General features: G+C 38.5%; 1 protein-coding gene across 1 annotated transcript; it reads right to left on the reverse strand.

Moving 5' to 3' along the window:
* Window positions 1–8813: 8813 nt before the first annotated feature.
* urod (uroporphyrinogen decarboxylase) lies at window positions 8814–18019 on the reverse strand. Its single transcript, XM_042498068.1, has 10 exons — window positions 17851–18019; window positions 16179–16291; window positions 15485–15564; window positions 14855–14917; window positions 13998–14195; window positions 13725–13886; window positions 12135–12269; window positions 11460–11560; window positions 10305–10371; window positions 8814–9078 (listed from the first exon to the last, which is right to left on the reverse strand). The coding sequence occupies exons 1-10, from the start codon at window positions 17871–17873 to the stop codon at window positions 8914–8916; spliced, it is 1107 nt and encodes a 368-aa protein (XP_042354002.1). The 5' UTR covers window positions 17874–18019; the 3' UTR covers window positions 8814–8913.
* Between the last annotated feature and the right edge of the window lie 81 nt (window positions 18020–18100).

Below are 18100 nucleotides of genomic sequence, written 5' to 3' on the forward strand. Positions count from 1 at the left end.
CTAAAAGCCATTGCTGAAATCTGAAAACACAATCAGACCAGCCACATATTCTAAAACCACTTCATTTGGAGATAAATCTAAACATGAGTGCACTGTAAATCTTTAGTAATGATCCCTGATAAAAATTATCCTGCAAAAACGTGTGCAATGTGCAATAATTATTTATATATATATATATATATATATATATATATATATATATATGGGTATATATATATATATATATATACACATATATAACATACATAGGTTTATATATATATATATATACATATATGGTTATATATTTATATATATATAAGTATGATACATGTATTACGTACGTTACATATATATACGTTCCAATCGCACTTATATGTACGTAACTACGTGACATACATATGATAGCTGTCTCCTTGGTTTGGGTTAGGGTCAGCAGGCTGTCGCTCTTTATACTACCTGACTTCCTCTTTCCCCGGTCATAATTATTACAGCCTCTGGAGGTCACTGACACCACTTGACTTGTAAATAGGAAGTTAATCTCTAATTTGGTTTAATTTGATTTTAAAAATATCTCCGTCTCCCTTGTTGTTGTGGCCGTTTGAGCCACACCATGACAGTATTCAGTGAAATGTTCAGCACCTGTATATGTGCTCAATTACTAATATCTCATTAGTGATTTGATGTCCAACACTCTGAAACTGTCAGTGTCTCTCTCTTTCACACAACTCATGGAAAAAAAAGATTTTGCAAAGAAGTCTACGCCAGCTGGTGTGCCAGAATCCTGTATTTTCACCCGTCCAGCCACCCGGTATTAGTGATAAATGAAGTACGCGGAGGCTGATAGAGTTCCATCAATCTTTCACTCATTTGTCTCTAATCAGAATATTTTTCTTCTATCCCTCCTCCTCGGCTTCATTCTCATTCATTAGAGATTTCTGCAGAGCCATATAAGCAGACAATCAGGCCATCAAGAAGAGCTAAGTGTGCCTGTGACACTGCGTGTATGTGTGTGTGTATGTGTGGAAATCTAGATTGATTGGCTGATGGTAAATGAGCAGATTTATATTAATTATCCAGACAGATAGATAGATGGAGAAGTGATTGCTATATGCTTAGTCTTTTTCTCCTCACTTTGCACTGCGGCCCCCAATCTCTCTCTCTCTCTCTCTCTCTCTCTCTCTCTCTCTCTCTCTCTCTCTCTATCTCTCTCGTAATCAATCCAGCTGTCTATACAGGCCACATGATGCCTTATGTTTTACTTGCATCATATGTGTGTTAACCCCGCAAGTATTTTTATAATTCTGTTCTATTTTCTTCATCTAGTTATATGCGTAGCTACAGTGATTGTGTGTCGGGCTCTGTGCACTGCAGAAAAAACAGGTGATCCACACTCAGTACTGTGCCTGAAGACACCAGGAAAACTTTGACAGAACTCCTTGTCTAGTTATACTAGATAGTTTTGGAATTGTGCAGGATCTCCCAGGAAGATTTGGAGGAAGTGGCTTGGGGAGAGAAGCATCTGGGTTACCTTGCTTAAGCTTTGTTTATACTCGATTGAGACACTTTGGCACAGTCCACCATGGATGGACCACAAGCTCTGAATATGCAGAGGCATTTTTGCTTAAAGGTCAGGACACAACAAACGGACGTCAGACAACTAGTGGCAATGAAAGCCAACCATTCTTCAATATAAAGACCATTAATGACATCACAGTTTGCGTTTCACGTCCAGAAAAATCTTAGATTTTTTGGTTCCAGGTAGAAAAACCAACTTGTTGGGTTCAAACAATTTATTTGTCGCTGGAAATGCTCCAAATGGTTCAAAATTAGGTGCAGGAACCGGAGTCGAATCTGTTCCATGTTGGTATAAAAGGGGGACCAGTTACATCTGTGTGGAGCCTCCTTACAGATCCATGTGTCATGTTCAGATGTTACCACACCCTGCAGGCTAACAGTGTTATTTTAAAAAATCTTACAAATTTTCATCAGTATTGGAACATGGATCTTTTTAAAATCATTTACAAAGCCCGTAGACGCAATGAAATTTTTGTACATGAGAACTCGAGGTGACGTAATAAACGAGACATACAGTACAAGGTGTTACCTTGTGCAGGCATGTGGGTCCACATCAAGAGGCTGACCATGGTGGGATAGGAAGTTATTAGCAGAGAGGAACAGCTGTCAGCATCTGTATTAGTGTGAAGCATCTCAAGGTCTTTAGACTAAAGCCAGAGTTTCAGCTCCTCCCTCCATAAACGCTATGGTAATAATGCCTATCAGTCTCTGTCACAGCAGCTTGTGTGTGTGTGTGTGTGTGTGTGTGTGTGTGTGTGTGTGGTGTGTGTGTGTGTGCGCATGTGTGTGTGTGTGTGTGTGTGTGTGTGTGTGTGTGTGTGTGTGTGTGGATGTGTGTGTGCGCATGTGTGTGTGTGTGTGTGTGTGTGTGTGTGTGTGTGTGTGTGTGTGTGTGTGTGTGTGTGTGTGTGGATGTGTGTGTTCATTCATGCATGTGGTCATTGATAGATAAAGTTTGGGTCTGTGTGTGTGTGTGTGTGTGCGCGTGTGTGTTTGAGGGGCGGTCACTGATAAAGCGCTGATAGTGTCCATCCATGGCAGATGATGTACAGCCTGCTGTCTCTCCAGGCAGATTGGATTTTCAGGCCTGCTGATTTGCTGAGAGATGGAGTCTGGACCTCCTTCAAACACACACACACACACACACAACTGCACATCCACCTGTTCAATCTCTGTGCACAAAATAAGCACATAAAAGCCCGGATGTACACACAGGCACAAATACACACAAGTACACACTATGAACTGACTCAAGCCGGTACACACACACACACACACACACACACACACACACACGTACACAAGCAGACAAACAAACACACACACACACTTATATATTATTCTCCTGCAAAAGCCTTTAAAGCAACCATGTGGAAATTGATCTCCATTTCTAAAGAGCATAGATTCATTGTTTCAACCTCTCTCTCTCTCTCTCTCTCTCTCTCTCTCTCTCTTTCACACACACACACACACACACACACACACACACACACACACACACACAACCTGTCACTTTGTTCCCAGATGGCCCACTGACACACAGCCCCAGCCTCTTCAGTCTACCTGTCGACAATCAGCGGTGATTTTTGTTCATTTGTCTCCGCTATTTACGCAATAGGGGGGCCACAACAAAAGCCTTTGTGTGTGTGTGTGTGTGTGTGTGTGTGTGTGTGTGTGTGTGTGTGTGTGGGCGGGAGATGTGTGTGTCCGTGTTTATGGTACTACAACAACACAAAGGACAGAGATGAATGAAAGCCCGCTTTCATTTGAAGGAGGAATTGCTTTTCCCATCATCAGCAACATTAATTCAGCTGCTTTGAGCACGCTGTATTTTTGTATTTATTAATACCACAAAAGCCCACTTGCTTTTGCCCAGTCTTAATTATTTGGAGGCTTGAGTTCAGCATTTCATTTTGCTCTACCACTGAAGTGTTCAGCGGGCAAATCAATAAAGGATCTGCAAGATTCAGCTGTGGTGGAACAGCTCGGCTAACCTTTATCTTGAACTTTTTCAGTGGTTGTAAGGCTGGTAATATTCAAAATGCTTCTTATTGTTAATAAATCACATGAAAAGAACAAAATCAACAATGAGCAACAAATAAATGATTAGCTTTGTGTGTATCCAAAACTTGATGGATCCTCTTTCTTGCTTCCTCTGTGCCATAGAGCTCCATTGTTTTCCAAAAACTATTAATACACATGAATGAGCCACACTGTTGCACTTGGTGACAAGTTCCTTCATTACCATGGACACACACACACACACACACACACACACACACACACACACACACACACTGTAGTTTATACTGAGTTAATTCCACACACACCAACCTGCTCAACACATTCTCACTTGTAACTCATTAAATACCACACTTGGTCATTGGCCCTACATGTCAAACTATGACGCTCAGGTACCCATCATGCATCAGTTTGGACGCTCAAGGACTGCTTACCTATTACCACTCATTACATGCATTGTGTCTTTTCAAAATAATCTTCAGTCTTCACAGTAAACATACAGTTTCTGCTTGTGAAATGCATACAGTCTCTCCTAAAAATGGACATAGAACATAGGTAAAAAGAAAAAAAAAAGATTTAGGCAACAAAAGCATGTAGTTAGGTCTAGAAAAAATATGGTTTGTCTAAAAACGTTTATTATTAACATAATGTAATGTCATGTGATATACATCACTTAGGCTACATAACATCTGGCACCGGCGTAGTATGCTACTCATCCCAGCACATAATGTAGTAAAGGCCTTTGCACACTGGGTCTGTTTTTTATGCATTCTTTAAAGTCCGTCATCCGAAAAAAAAGTTGCAATGTTGCAAATAGAACAGTAAAACACATTGGATGCAATGTGCATGCATGGTTTCTCTGTGTAACTTTTTATTTATTTATTTTTTGTATTTTAAAAAAATGCTGTAGAAAAAAAAACGGTCTTAGTGTGCAGAGACCTTAACTCAAATGACTTCTGGTTTCAGACGGGACACAAATAACAGGCTCCTAGGTGAAAATTAAGAGTTTGTTTGACCCAAAAACTCCCCCTAGTGTCATAATCCTGGGCTTTTGTTAATATTCTATTATTTTTTGGATTATGTTTTAGGGTCTTAGGTTTGTCTTTTTCCTTGTTTCATGAATTGATCATGGTCAGTCTGTTTCCTGATTTATTTTGTAAGTTGTATCCCGTCATGTGTCATGTCTTGTGCTACTTCCTGCCTTTGTCTGTTTCCTGCCTGTTTTCTGTCACACCTGTCTTAAATCAGCCTCTTTAAGCCTTCCTGCTCCTCAGTTTCTTCAGCTACACAGCTCCCTGCCTGTTCTTCTGCCTCATCACCTCATTCTCCCCACCTGAGCTTCACCAGCTGCACTTCATCCCCTCGTCAGTTTAGTTTGTATGTAAGTCCTGTTTTTTGGTTCAGTCTTTGTTGTATTGTTGCTCTGGTCATGTGATGTTTAGTTGTTGTTCCTTTTGATTTTGAGTCAATTTTTTTTTGAGTTCCTTTTGTCTCCTGCATTTGGGTCCACCTGCTCTGCATAACATGACACTTGACCTGTGCAGACGTTCACACTCTTTGTAACATAGCAGTTGTTTGGAGCATCAAAAGATGCCACTGCCCAGTGTGTCTCATGTCACCTAAAGCGTGCCTTAGTCAGGGCCACTGACCAAGCATCAGAATCTGACAAGATGGAGTGAGACCTCAGATCATCTTACTACTGACAACACTCACTAAGGCACAAGCTGTGTATTAATCCTCCACAGAAAAAAGTCCCTAACAAATGCACTATTCACCCCTGTAAAGACTACACTGCCCAGCAAATGCAAATGCAAATTCAGCAAATTACTGAGCCTTTTTAAAAACGTTATATTTGTTACTTGCTACTAAAGATTTACTTCTTAAATTAAAAACAAATGGGCTGAGTGCCATAGACAGGGTTGAGAAATTGCACAGCATCATAGGACAATGTGGGTTTTGGCCTTTTCATAGTATTTGTGGAAGAAAAATATGGAATATTATTAGCAAAACTTACTTGAAAGCATCTGAAATGGCATTTTAGCCTAAAAACAACTAAAATTGATGGATGATATTTTGTTAAATTGTTATTTATGCCAACACCATCAATGTCTATTTCTCACTTTGAAACATAAAATATTTGACCAACTAATTAATTGCAAATATGATGGTGTTTTTAAGATTGGTTGCTTTTTCAAATTTTCAGATGCAAATTATATATTACTATGAGAGATTCTAATGCAGTCTTCTGATAATATCCGATGTAATGCAATTTGGACTGAAAATATTAAAATGAAAAAAAAAAATCAAATTATAAGAATAACCTTAATTTTTACCCCCCCAAAAAAACAAAGCAAGAACTCAAAAATAGCAGGAGAAATGACTGATTTCACTCTAAAATATCGGCATCGACTGTCAACATTGTTCCACACCCTCAGTGATGGAAGCATGCTCTCCATAATGAAACCCAGTGACTGGTGACGAAGAATCCCCTGAAATCCAAGCTGGTTGCACCATGTTATGATTTTTGCTGGAACCCTTCACAACAACATCAGCAACAACAACAACAACAACCGGATTTACTCGAATCTGCTTATCCGACATTCTGAGCCGCCTCACAGAGAAAAACACAATTTGGGATTAACTGATCTCTTTTTCCTGATTCCTCGTGTAAAGAGCTTCCGTTTTGATTACTGTAATAATGCACATCATTGCATTTTAAGCCAAATTCTGTGTAACAAAATGTAGCTTTGCATTCACCCCAAATTTGCTAAATTGTTAAATTCGCATTGAGACAAAAGACTTGGAGGTTTGTGATTGGTTGCTTCAGCATCCTGTTAGGGGTTGTCATGGCGATGGTATGACATGAGTTGTTTAACACCCCTGTCTGTCCTGAAAGTGCTTCTAAACAGTTTGAAGTAATGACTACACATTCTGCTCAGGTTAATAATCAGATGTTTTCAAAAAGATTTTTTCCCGCTCAGGTTCTAGAAGACAAAACAGGTTCAGCTTGTTGGAATTGGAAATGGTGCTTAGTGTAGATGGAAGGCCAAAAAAAAAAAAAAAACATATTATGGAATATATCAACACTATAGTGACCTAAACACACCACAGCTTAATAGAACTGCTACGATGACACTGAGTGACTGAATGAACGTGAGATATGAGCAAGCGCTAACAAAACACATTTTATTTGAATAAAATAACAACACAGTGCTATGAAAGGTATTTTTAACCACGATTTTTTTAGAAGCCTAATGGAATGATAGTTGCCATTACATTTAAGCAATCATTATGAAGGTTATTGAAATGACTCCTCACAAGAGAAGATGTTTTGTGTGGACATTTTCCTTTAAGGGTTACTCCACCAATTGAGTATTGCACTCCTATTGTGCTTTTTGGACTGTTTTAAAGGCTTTTTTGGAAGGCCTTTCCCATCGACATCAATGCAACCAGCCTAACTTGGAGTCTGCCTCCAACAGCCATGATAGAGACAACGCTTCATCACTGATCTGTGTTGGTTATCACTCGGATTTAACAAGCAGTTTGGTGGCAGCAGCAAAAAACTGTGAATCTTGAAGGACTTTACCAAGTCTGAGGAGCCTGCAAATTATGTAACATTTTGTCAGAACTTTGCAAACTCAAACTCAAAACTAGGACAAGGTCAGGTCGGGGAGGTACGTTGACAACACTGGAAAATGCTCCAGAATCAGGCAGGTACAAAATAAATGTTACCTTCATAAGTATTTTTAACATTACAATCACAGATGTGTTTTCACATATATCTCTCTTTATTAAATAGCTGTTGATAGTGGAGTAATCTCCTATATTTTTTTCTTTTGGAAGCCTATTCGTATAGAAAAAGTCAAGTTACTCTCTCATAACTAATAGTTAATGTTGTTCCAGAAGCCACTTTGTGCTTTTTATTTATATAGACCTTCATTACAAAGCAGTCCCCGAGGACTTCAGACTGGATGATAAAATCGTGTTCAGGCACCTTCAGGCAGGACACCGTCTCACTTCTGTCCCAGTTAAAGCCCCAGTCACTGTCACGTCTCTGTCCCATTTTCTGGGCCGGGCCCCAGCCTCCAGTAAGTGCAGAAACCATCCAGAAAAAAAAAACAAAAAAAAAACAGAGAAAGTGGTGGTTTTTAATGTAGATATAGCTGAGAGTATTGGGCACTTTCATCCAATGGGACTTAAAAGTATTTTGGTAAAATGAGCTTCAATTCCTAAATGGCTTGAGGTACAAATAATCATATTTAAGACAAGTAGGATTTTGCTGTGAAATGACAATACTGGCATGTGATGCAAGTTATAGACACAGAGACAGAGGATGTTTTTTATGTATAAATGTATGTTTCAAAAGCAAAGCATGATTATCACAGCTACCACATAACTGCAGTCACATGCGACCATGTGATTCACCTCATAAGACATTTTTTCTCCGTGAGTTATTGAAATAAAAGAAGATAAAAACAGATTAGAATGAAAGGCATAGAAGGCGTCTTCTTGTACAATGTGAATTTCTTAGAAGACTTTCCGTCTACGGGAGTAAAAATAAATCCCTTCATGCTGAGATCCAGCGGGGGATTTTGTTCCCTGTTAAGATGTCAGACTGTTGCTGGAATGATCAACAGCTGACATTTTTCCTTAAAAATTGATTTTTTAGAACTGCAGTTAAGTGTCTCTTGCTGAAGTTCTTTTGCAGAATCGCCAGCTTTTGTTTCCTTGTTGTTTTTCACTTCAAGGACAAAGCGGCTACTTGTGCTGATGAGGAGCTCTGTTGTGATTGAAGCCGTTTGTAAGAGGTTCGAAAGGTTTGTCTCCATTTGTATTTGTTTGTGCTGCAGTGACATTATTGGAAGTTTGATTGGATGAAAAATATCAAGAGTTTTCATCTTCAAGTCAAAGCTGTTTTCAGCATTTTTGAATAGATCTAATATTAATACAAATCCCATACAACTTAAATGCATTTGCAGTGTGCATGCAATTGCAAAAATGATGTGATCCTCTCCAGTGGAAACACATAATCCACTCCTGCTCAGATCAACATATTATAGATGAACAGAAAATCTTGTATCAGAAAACCCACGTCTTGTTTATCCTGCATGAGAATGTACTGAATTTATGGGTTTTTTTTGTGCCATATATTCAGGATAAGTAAGTGTTTTCTTATTTTTCCTCGTAGAAAATCTGTGAATGGATTATTTAGCGACTGAAAACACACAAAGCTGTTAAAGTTTTGGTTTTTAATAAAATAATGCATTACTATAAATGTTTCCATCAATATCATCCATTTTTGGGTTACACTTTCTCACACAATCACATCCATCTTCAGATTTGTTTGATCATCTGTTTCGAGTGTTGGTGCACGGCTTCCACGAAGGCGCCCACGTTCTCCGGGTCCATGTCGGGGTAAAGGCCGTGGCCCAGGTTGGCGATGTAGCCCCTTGTGCCGAAACCCTCCACCATCTTCTTTACGATGTCTGAAATGCGCTCCTAAAGACGAAGAGGAAGAAGAGGAAGAAGAGGGAGAAGGAGAGAGGATTTAATGTACGAATCAGCACGTTTAGACCAACGGCTTCAGAATATTTACCATAAGTCTGTAACAGTATCTGTGGGAGACAAACTTTGCTCAAACTGGGTCAGAGAAGAACAATTTCAGAAAGTTCTGGTGAAGAGTTAAAAATTGCCACAGTGTGTGGAAACTAAAGTTTGTCAGAATGAATGACAGCACTTCACTGTAATAAATGTATGAATTAAAATACTGCTGAATAAAAATAGGATTCATGGCTGTTGCTGAAAATAGCAGCAGCTGAAACTTGAGAAAACTGTAGAGTTGCAATGAAGTTATCAATTATTTTCCGTCCTTCCTTATTCATTTCGTGACAAACAATACAAAATTCTACCCCGGAACCCTCATTAAACAACTCACGCTAAACCATTAATGACAGAGCTCAGCTGTGCATGTTTTTTGACATATTGTTATCAAGTTATGAAAAGTAAGTAGCACTATTAAATCAAAATTTGAATACATTCATGAATAAATGCCAATACATTATATTTAATTATAAAACAAATTTTAAGAACTACATTAAATTATTATCATAATTAAAAATCATACATTTTGTTTTATTTTAATTTAATTTAACACTACTACTTACTCTTTGGTGGCATTTTTGTGAATGAAACTTACTTCACCTTACGACAAGTTTGAAGGTTTAAGAGGATTTGCTGACTTTGATTTAAAAATCTCAGATTAAAAACAAGCGGAACATTTCAAAATAAGAACACCATTATGTTTATAATGGACCAATGATTGGTGTAGTGCTGTCACTCCGTGGTATTACAGCCAGAGTAATATGTTTGTGAATAAGGAGGGACAATAAGATGATGCCCTGCCTGTTTTTATCTGGGTTGTGCTTTAGAGATGTGGATTATTTTAACATTTTTACTCATTCATTTACACTATTTTTTATTATTTTTATATATATCTTATATTTAATATATATTTTTTATTTATATTTAATGTTACATCTTTTCAGTTTCTTTTTAAAAAGGCACTGCTGTCATGTGGGATGGATAGGAGGGTTTCTGTAAATGTTTGGAGGTATTTTGAATTTTCAAAATGAAATATAGTAAGAAAAAAAAGGAGACAAAAACAGAGAAAAAAGTGAAGCTTGTGTTGATGTGCAAGCTTAAACCAAAGTGGGAGTGGAGTTTACCTTTGGAGCATAGAGAGCACAGGGGTCCATGTTCCCCTGCAGGCTGACCTTCCCTCCTGTGCGCTCCCTGAACACACACAGACACACACAACACAGGACACACACAACACAGGACACACAGAGTAATCCTTTAACCAACAGGTTAAGCATTTGATGAGCGGAGCAGGAAACACAGACGTTTGTTGACTTAAATCCTGCACGCGGTGAAAAACCAGGGATGAGGGAGGTCACTAATGGTCAACCTGCTCCTCAGGAAACACGACGCTGTGCTTCATGATTACGGCGACTGACTGGATGTATTCAGCCTCGAGCGACGTCTTCAGCAGTCTGACCATGACAGAGGGTTTTGATGTTGTAGCTGCTTTTGACTGAGGAGATTTGCGTATTGATCCTTTTGATTGCTGCTCACATTCCAAAGATATCTCAACACCTTAAATCTTACAAACTGCCACTGGAGGAGCCAACTCCAAATTCAGATTCCTATTACCATTTCACACATAGCCGCTGGGCTGCTGCATATTTAACTATTTGAAACCCAAATTGGCTTGATATATTTAAAAATAAATAAATTTAAAAAAATAGCAAGAAATTAGTAAAAAGCTGCAAGAAAAATACCTAAAAATAAGCAAACAAAAACCAAGAAAAATGACCCAAAGAAAGAACTAAAAAAAATTTAATTTGTTTCTTTTTTTCTTTTTCTTTAGTTTCCCGGACCTTTTCCCCGTTTTTTTTTGTTTGTTTTTTTTAATAATATCTATAATCCTCCCAACCAATTTTCAGATCATTTCCTTGTCACCCTTTACAATTTTTTTGCAGTTTCTTGCCAAGTTTCCCATTATGGTTTCCAAAAGAAATCAAACCAATTTTCTTAGGTTTCAGAGGTTTAAAAGCTAATGAAAGGCATCCGAATGCAGCACATGAAAACTGATGTCAATCCAGGTGTTAAAGGGTTAACACATAGCCTGGTGCAGAGGAGATAATCTAAATTAGGAGGTGCAGTTTGATTTTAGATTTTTAGGTCATTTTATTTTGTATTTTTGTGTCATGTTGTCATTTTAAGCTAAAACATCTGTTTCTACAATTATTACATGATACATCAGCAGAAAAGTAAAAAAGCAACCCCAAAACAGCTCTGTTCACAAGTGTGTGTTTTACCGTGCTGATCGTGGGTCAATGGTCCAGTCCAGCCCGACCACCTCATAATTAGACTGAGACAGATCCTCCAGACCGTAGTGAGCATCCTTTGCAAACACGATCTACAACAAACACACACACACACACACACACACACACACACACACACACACACACACACACACACACACACACACACACACAGAAAAGTAAACAGAATTGATTTTCAAACCAAATTCTGCAGCAATCATCATGAACCATTTCTGGTGAACTGCTGCCACCTTGTGGTCAAAAAAGTGCAACACTTTAGTTATTTCTATGAGACCAGCTGAATCCTTAATGATCCCTCCTGGGAGACAGTGCTGCTGAAGCAACAGAGTGATGATAAGAATAGAATAGAAACTAATACAGAAAGTAATTATAACAAGAGAACACACAGAGAAGCAGACACGGCACATAAATAAATAAATAAATAAATAAACAAAGTTGCGAGTCATCTGCTGTTTGGATGATGTGCAGGTGTACATCATTAGCCACTGACATTGTCAAGAGGAACACATGCAGGAATATGAGGAAAAAGAACAAAAAAACATACACAGAGTCTAAAATGTGTGTTGTGTGCTGTGGATTTGGGTATATTTATATATCTGGAAAAAAAAAAGCACATTGAAGCTTCTGTGTGCAGCTGTCTCTCACCATGGGAACGTCTTTTCCATCCTCCTTTAGTTTATCTTTGACGCGGCGAGCGATGTCTCGGAGGTAAGGCAGAGAGAACTCTTTAAACTCCACTGGACCCAGAATGCCGGCGTGGGACTCAAACACCTGCAGAGCCTGAACACACACACGCACGCACGCACGCACGCACGCACGCACGCACGCACGCACGCACGCACACACACACACACACACACACACACACACACACATACAGTTAAAACCCGCAGATCAAATTTTCTGGAGCATTTTACATAATTTTGGCTGTATTAATGCTCTAGCATACATCTAGGCAAGATTGTGTATTTTTGTTTAATCTTTGAATTTCGAGTAATATTGAATATATAAATAATCTCAAAAAATGTTGTAGATCGCTAAAAACAATCATGTCTCTTTTCTTACACTGCTCTGCCATAAGGTCAAAGGTCAAGGACACAGCAGCAGAGAGGATGCTTGACACTTCTAGAGGCAGCCGTCCAGATAAAATACATATATACATAAGCCACCCTGCTGCCCCAAACACTGAAAAGTGCATTAAAAAAGCAGCGCACTGTGCTGCTATGACACTGTCTGGACTTTGTGTAATAATAAGGTTTGTGCTCTCAGGCTGTGCTCAACTTTTTTTGGGGGGAAAAAATGCTGCCACAATCACATTTTCTGCTGATACTGAGAAGCAGGTTTTTTCCATAAGGTGTGTGTGTAGGGGCTGCCACTATCAGCAAATAGTATTTATGTCCCAAAACAACAAAATAATCTACACAATATGCCTTATGCTGAGTCTGTTTCTTCGACCGTTTTGAATCTTATTTCGCAGGTTCTTTAAACTTAATTAACAGTTCATGTCCAGTCCAGGGTTCCTGCAGCTAAAAGCAACATGGATCTGACTTTTTTTAATACCACTTTTAAATTAAGTACAAGACCAATTCTCTAATATCCAAAATTGACAATTTTATTTTGCCCAAATATTTATTGTAACATAAAACATTACTTTTCTGTCCAGTGAAAATTGGACTTATCTGTGACAAATGTTGAAAAAAAGCAACCCTTTTTAGAGTGGAACACATTAAACACAATGAATATGTTATGTTATCATTAAAATATCTTTTTGGTTTATCAAGAGAAGTGGGAAAAATCTGGCATTTCCGGACAATTTTCTGATTGATTGAGTGATTTTGTGTTTCTCAATCTGCATGTGAGATTTCACTGTTGGATTTCCATCACGACGAGTTTAAGAAAAGGAATTTACTAAATTATTTAACAGAAAAAACAGATGTTACCAAATATTTTGAGATTTTACAGCGCAATGTCAGAAACAAAGATTGATAAAATCCTACTTCTCATGTCTGAGCATTTTCAGGACTTTTGAAAGATTAATTTAAGTCAATTTCATATCAATTAAGGCCTTATTTTTAGATTAATGAACTCAATGCCTTTAAAGCCTTTTTAAGGATCTGCAGGAACCCTGGTTTAGTCATTTTTTTGCCATATTTCAGTTAAATTTGTCGTGGCAGTGGGGCGACATAATCAAAACTGTAAACACGTATCCAGAAATGAGAACTCTCATGATCTAACCTGAGCTCCAGCTGCCACCTGGCCCAGCAGATACTCCACGATCACATCAGTCAGCATCCTCAGCAGCATGTGACTCGCCTCAGGGTGTCTGTACAGCCAACGCTTTGACTTGGAGAAGGTCTTAGAACCTCCACCCTCAATCATGTAGGACATCAGCGTCCACTGTGGAGGGACGCAGCAAAGAGGGAAGAGTCAGAATCACAGCACTTTAAATTTCTTTTCTTTTTTCATGCTTCACTATACATCTTTAAAAATGTATGCATCATCTCTAACCGGAGCTCCAGTGAATCCTATGAGGGGCACTTTGCCTTCTATCTTGTGTCTGGTCAGCGTGATGGCTTTGAAGACGTAGCCCAGCTCTTTGCCAACGTCCACTTTGGCCTGCAGACGCTGCAGGTCTTCGGGCTCCTTCAGGGGCTCCGGGAATGTTGGACCTTTACCTGCAACCATCTGCACATCCATACCCATGGCCTGGGAGAGGCAGAGGAAAGTTATCACATGGCCTGTAGATGTTTAAATAGATGATAGAAATATGGAACTCTTTATAGGTGATTTAAGTGATTTTTAACTGTTCAGTTCTCCAAACGGAACCCGCTTTCACATCTATAAATATTTGTGTCTTGTAGCTCAAACCAGAATATTTAAATTTCTTGAATTTCCAAACTGAGGTTGTATACACTGGTTTATATGGTTAAAGAGCTTGGAAAATGTTGTTTCCCCACTTTGTCCTTATTACCAGGTAAGCTAACTGCTTATATACACAAACAACACCGTAAACGCTATTTAAGGTCTATTGATATAATTTGTCTACTAGATGGCAGAAAAGCATCCAAACACGCTGACAGATTCACAATCATCACACACTACTGGCTAATAAAGCAGTTATGTTTGCTAACATTCGCTTGGAGCAGTATTATTGTCACATCCAGCTTTTGTATCTGTCCGCCTGATGACAGTAAGTCCACTAATTTTTGGGCTGTGAAACTAAAACAAAGAGCTGAAAGAGGCTAAAACTCCTCATGGGCAAACACCCTTTAAATTGCAAACACCACATACACTTATCCAAAGACATAAAAGAAAGAGATGACAGTAAACATGCTACTGAGCGATTCTGGTCCTGATGGCCTTACCTGTGGGATAACCAGGATGTCAGAGAAGATGATGGCAGCATCGAAGGGAAAACGCCTCAGAGGCTGAAAGTGAGGAAAAAAGGAGGACACTGAAAAAAAATGAAACGAAACAACTACAACAAAAAACAAAACAACTTAAATATGAAAGTCATTTCGGTTTGTTATTTTCTGTCTTATATTGGTGGCCTTAAGATATTTTATTATACACCATCATCACATTACTACTGTACTATTATTAATATTACTTTAAGTATTGTTAAGTATCTTAAAAGTGAATGTTTTGAATAGATTTTCACTGGTTATTTGCACTCTGGAGCTTCTTTTCAGCTCAAATTAAGTAATAAAAATATATCATGGCAACTTGGTTAAATGTGATGAAAATGTGATCTTTCAGACAAGATAAAACAAAAATAAACACACATTAAGATATCATTTGGTTTTATTCCACTGGTGGCTTGCTATATATTAGATGAGATAAAGATCATATTTTAAGTGTGTTTGATCATTCATTTTTTGTAATTTTCAGTAATTACATCAATCTAATTCTATTTAAAGTGGACTAACACTGCTGTCTAACAATCTGAAAACATATTTTTTATATGATTTCATATTAGACTTTTCATGCTTTACCTGCAGAGTGAGCTCACAGCAGGCCTCTGGTGACCGACATGTCTCAAAGAAGTCCTTCCCTGCTCTGGACTCCCGAAACTCTGCAGATTTCAGTTAACAAAACATTAACGTCTTCATGATGCCTTCAGTGTTTGAAAAGCCATTTGTCCTAAAATTATACTGCCTACAGACATTTATTTAAAGTTAAAAGAAAAAAAAGACATGGTGCACAAAAGAGTCTTTGACTTTTGATGAGCATGAGTGTTAAAAGTCCCCAGAAAGATCTACAGAAGAGATCGCATGACACACCTGAGGGAGGGTGTATAAACCCAACACACCTGCCTGGAAGGACTCCACCTCCCCTAAGGTGCATTCAGTTAGTTAATGAGAGGCTATAAATGTTGCCTTCCTCCCTTTGTGGGACCTTTTGTACAGCGACCATGTGTGCGTCATGTAAGAAACTTTTCCTTTAATACTACATTGACTTTTCTATTTGTTTGTGTTCCTTTGTTTTCTGATGGCAGAGATAGAACACACACACACACACACACACACACACACCTGTTAACCCCCTGAATTTAATAAACGGATCAGCTGAATTATCACCTGCTGCCTGCTTCTTCCTTTGTTCATATCATCTTAAGTCGGCAACAGTGTGTCTCCTAACAGAGAAAACAGTATATCAGGAGAGAAGAAGCACTGGTGTGTTCTGTACCTGGCAGGTATCTTCCAGCCTGTCTCATACACCACACTGGGACATGTTCAGTTTCTTCTCCTCGTGCTGCTCGCAGGAATGTATCGTTCTGGAGCTGGGGGAAGTCCTTGGGGCTGAAAAGGAGAGGAAAAAACAGGTTCAGTCTCCTCTTTGTGCTCATTAAGCAACTGTGCATCAAACAAAGGAAGGACTAGCCCTCTAATGCAGTGAAAGGGACAATATCCACGCAACACCAGACATTTGCTAACCCATACAGCCAGTTGCAGTGCAGCTGTGTGTTAAAGTGTTGTGTTGTGTAAAGTAATGAAGCAAATAAGTATGCAAAAGAAAAACCTGCAAGAGCAACGATACCTAGTGCTAAAACAACAATGTCACCTATGGTCATCAAATCAAATGACTAATACATATAGTATAAAACAAATCACTAAATACAATGATGAAAATTAAAAATTACAGAAATAAAAATACATGAGTGTTTCCAAGATTCCATATTTCTACATGAATATGCACCACAATCTATTCTGATCTACAAGCAGCTGGTTGGCTCTGACACCATTTACTTCTATCTGTTTGTCAGCAATGTACTCCTTGTAGTATTTAGTACTGTGTTAATTTTAACTCTGACACACCAGAATGTGAGTCTTTTCCTAGCGGACAATAAGTCACATTTATGGCTTTCATTGAGTCCAATTTTTATTATTCATCTACGACTATTCCTCTCAATTTTACTAAACTTTACCATACAACAAACTGATGCATACCTAGTAAATTAATTTTAAGTTTTTGCCCTTTATGAGAATGTAGTTTGCATGGCTGTGTCTGATCACTTGATTCTGAGGGTTACAATACGGTACCAAGCTCCTGTTATCTAACACACAGGCGTGCTCCTCCCTTTCTGCAGCAGTCATACAAGCATCCAGCTGAAGAGCTGTCAATGACTGAGATGACAGATAACACTCGTCTGCCCTCTTATCGTCTTCCAACAGCTGGAGAAAAACGGTTACAATGCATCACAATCTGACAAATTCAAATTTTGCTGTGAATCTTGCTTTTCCAATTAAAACACAGACCACTAATTCCTCCAAACAAATTACTAATAAAATATGAACATGTTCATGTATAATATATATATAGACATTAACTACAACACTTTTACATAATGCATTGCTGCTTAAACTCTTCACATAAATGGCATAGAAATAATGTGTGTTTAACTGGGATAACTCGGGTAAACAAACAAAACAAACTTAGGAAAAGATGTCACTGTTGGGATTTTTAAAAAATCAGTTGCTCTTTGATGAATAATCTTTATGCCGAATTTATCAGAAGATCCAAATGATTGGTTAAAGCTCATAATTTATGTCGCAAAGGAAGCTCACCTTCACATTTGAGCGAGAAACGATTAAACTGATGGTTTTCTGAATAAGGGTTCGCCATTACAGAGGGAGTTGTGCCAACTAAAGCTAATATGCAGCATTAGCGTCCATAAAATATTACTATTTTGTTGTGAAAATGGGGTCATAATCGGTGAACGTGTTGTTACATTCGATTCATATTGTATGAGGAAATGTTTTCATAAGAATGACACAGGCATTTTTAATAACGTCACTCAGCTAGCAGCCAAAATGCTAATGTAATACTGTATATTTAGGCTAACAAGAGGAGAACTCACAGGATGAACCCGTCCTTGCTCATGTCGGGAGGTCAGGAGGAGTCAGGCTTTCTCAGACGCTCCTCTGTCTCTCTGGAGATGTCACTTGCGACCTGCAGCTCCTCAACTGTCATTTAAAGCTGCTTGCACAACTGTTTCTGCTCAGACACCCCTTCACTCCAGGGCGCGGCCATCTTGAAAGACCATGTGACCATATCAGGAAAAGAGCCGCGCTTTCAAAATAAAATCCTTGGCTGTTTTCCTCCTTATG

The sequence above is a fragment of the Plectropomus leopardus genome, chromosome 12 (assembly GCF_008729295.1).
Source record: "Plectropomus leopardus isolate mb chromosome 12, YSFRI_Pleo_2.0, whole genome shotgun sequence".
NCBI lineage: Eukaryota > Metazoa > Chordata > Actinopteri > Perciformes > Serranidae > Plectropomus > Plectropomus leopardus.

Excerpts from the sequence above, each read along its gene's own strand:
- urod (XM_042498068.1), bottom strand. The coding sequence starts at position 17,873 with ATGAGCAAGGACGGGTTCATCCT. Across the intron at positions 13,887-13,997 it reads TAGGATTCACTGGAGCTCCG|TGGACGCTGATGTCCTACAT; the intron begins GTTAGAGATGAT and ends GTCCCTCCACAG. Across the intron at positions 11,561-12,134 it reads ATGGAAAAGACGTTCCCATG|ATCGTGTTTGCAAAGGATGC; the intron begins GTGAGAGACAGC and ends TGTTTGTTGTAG.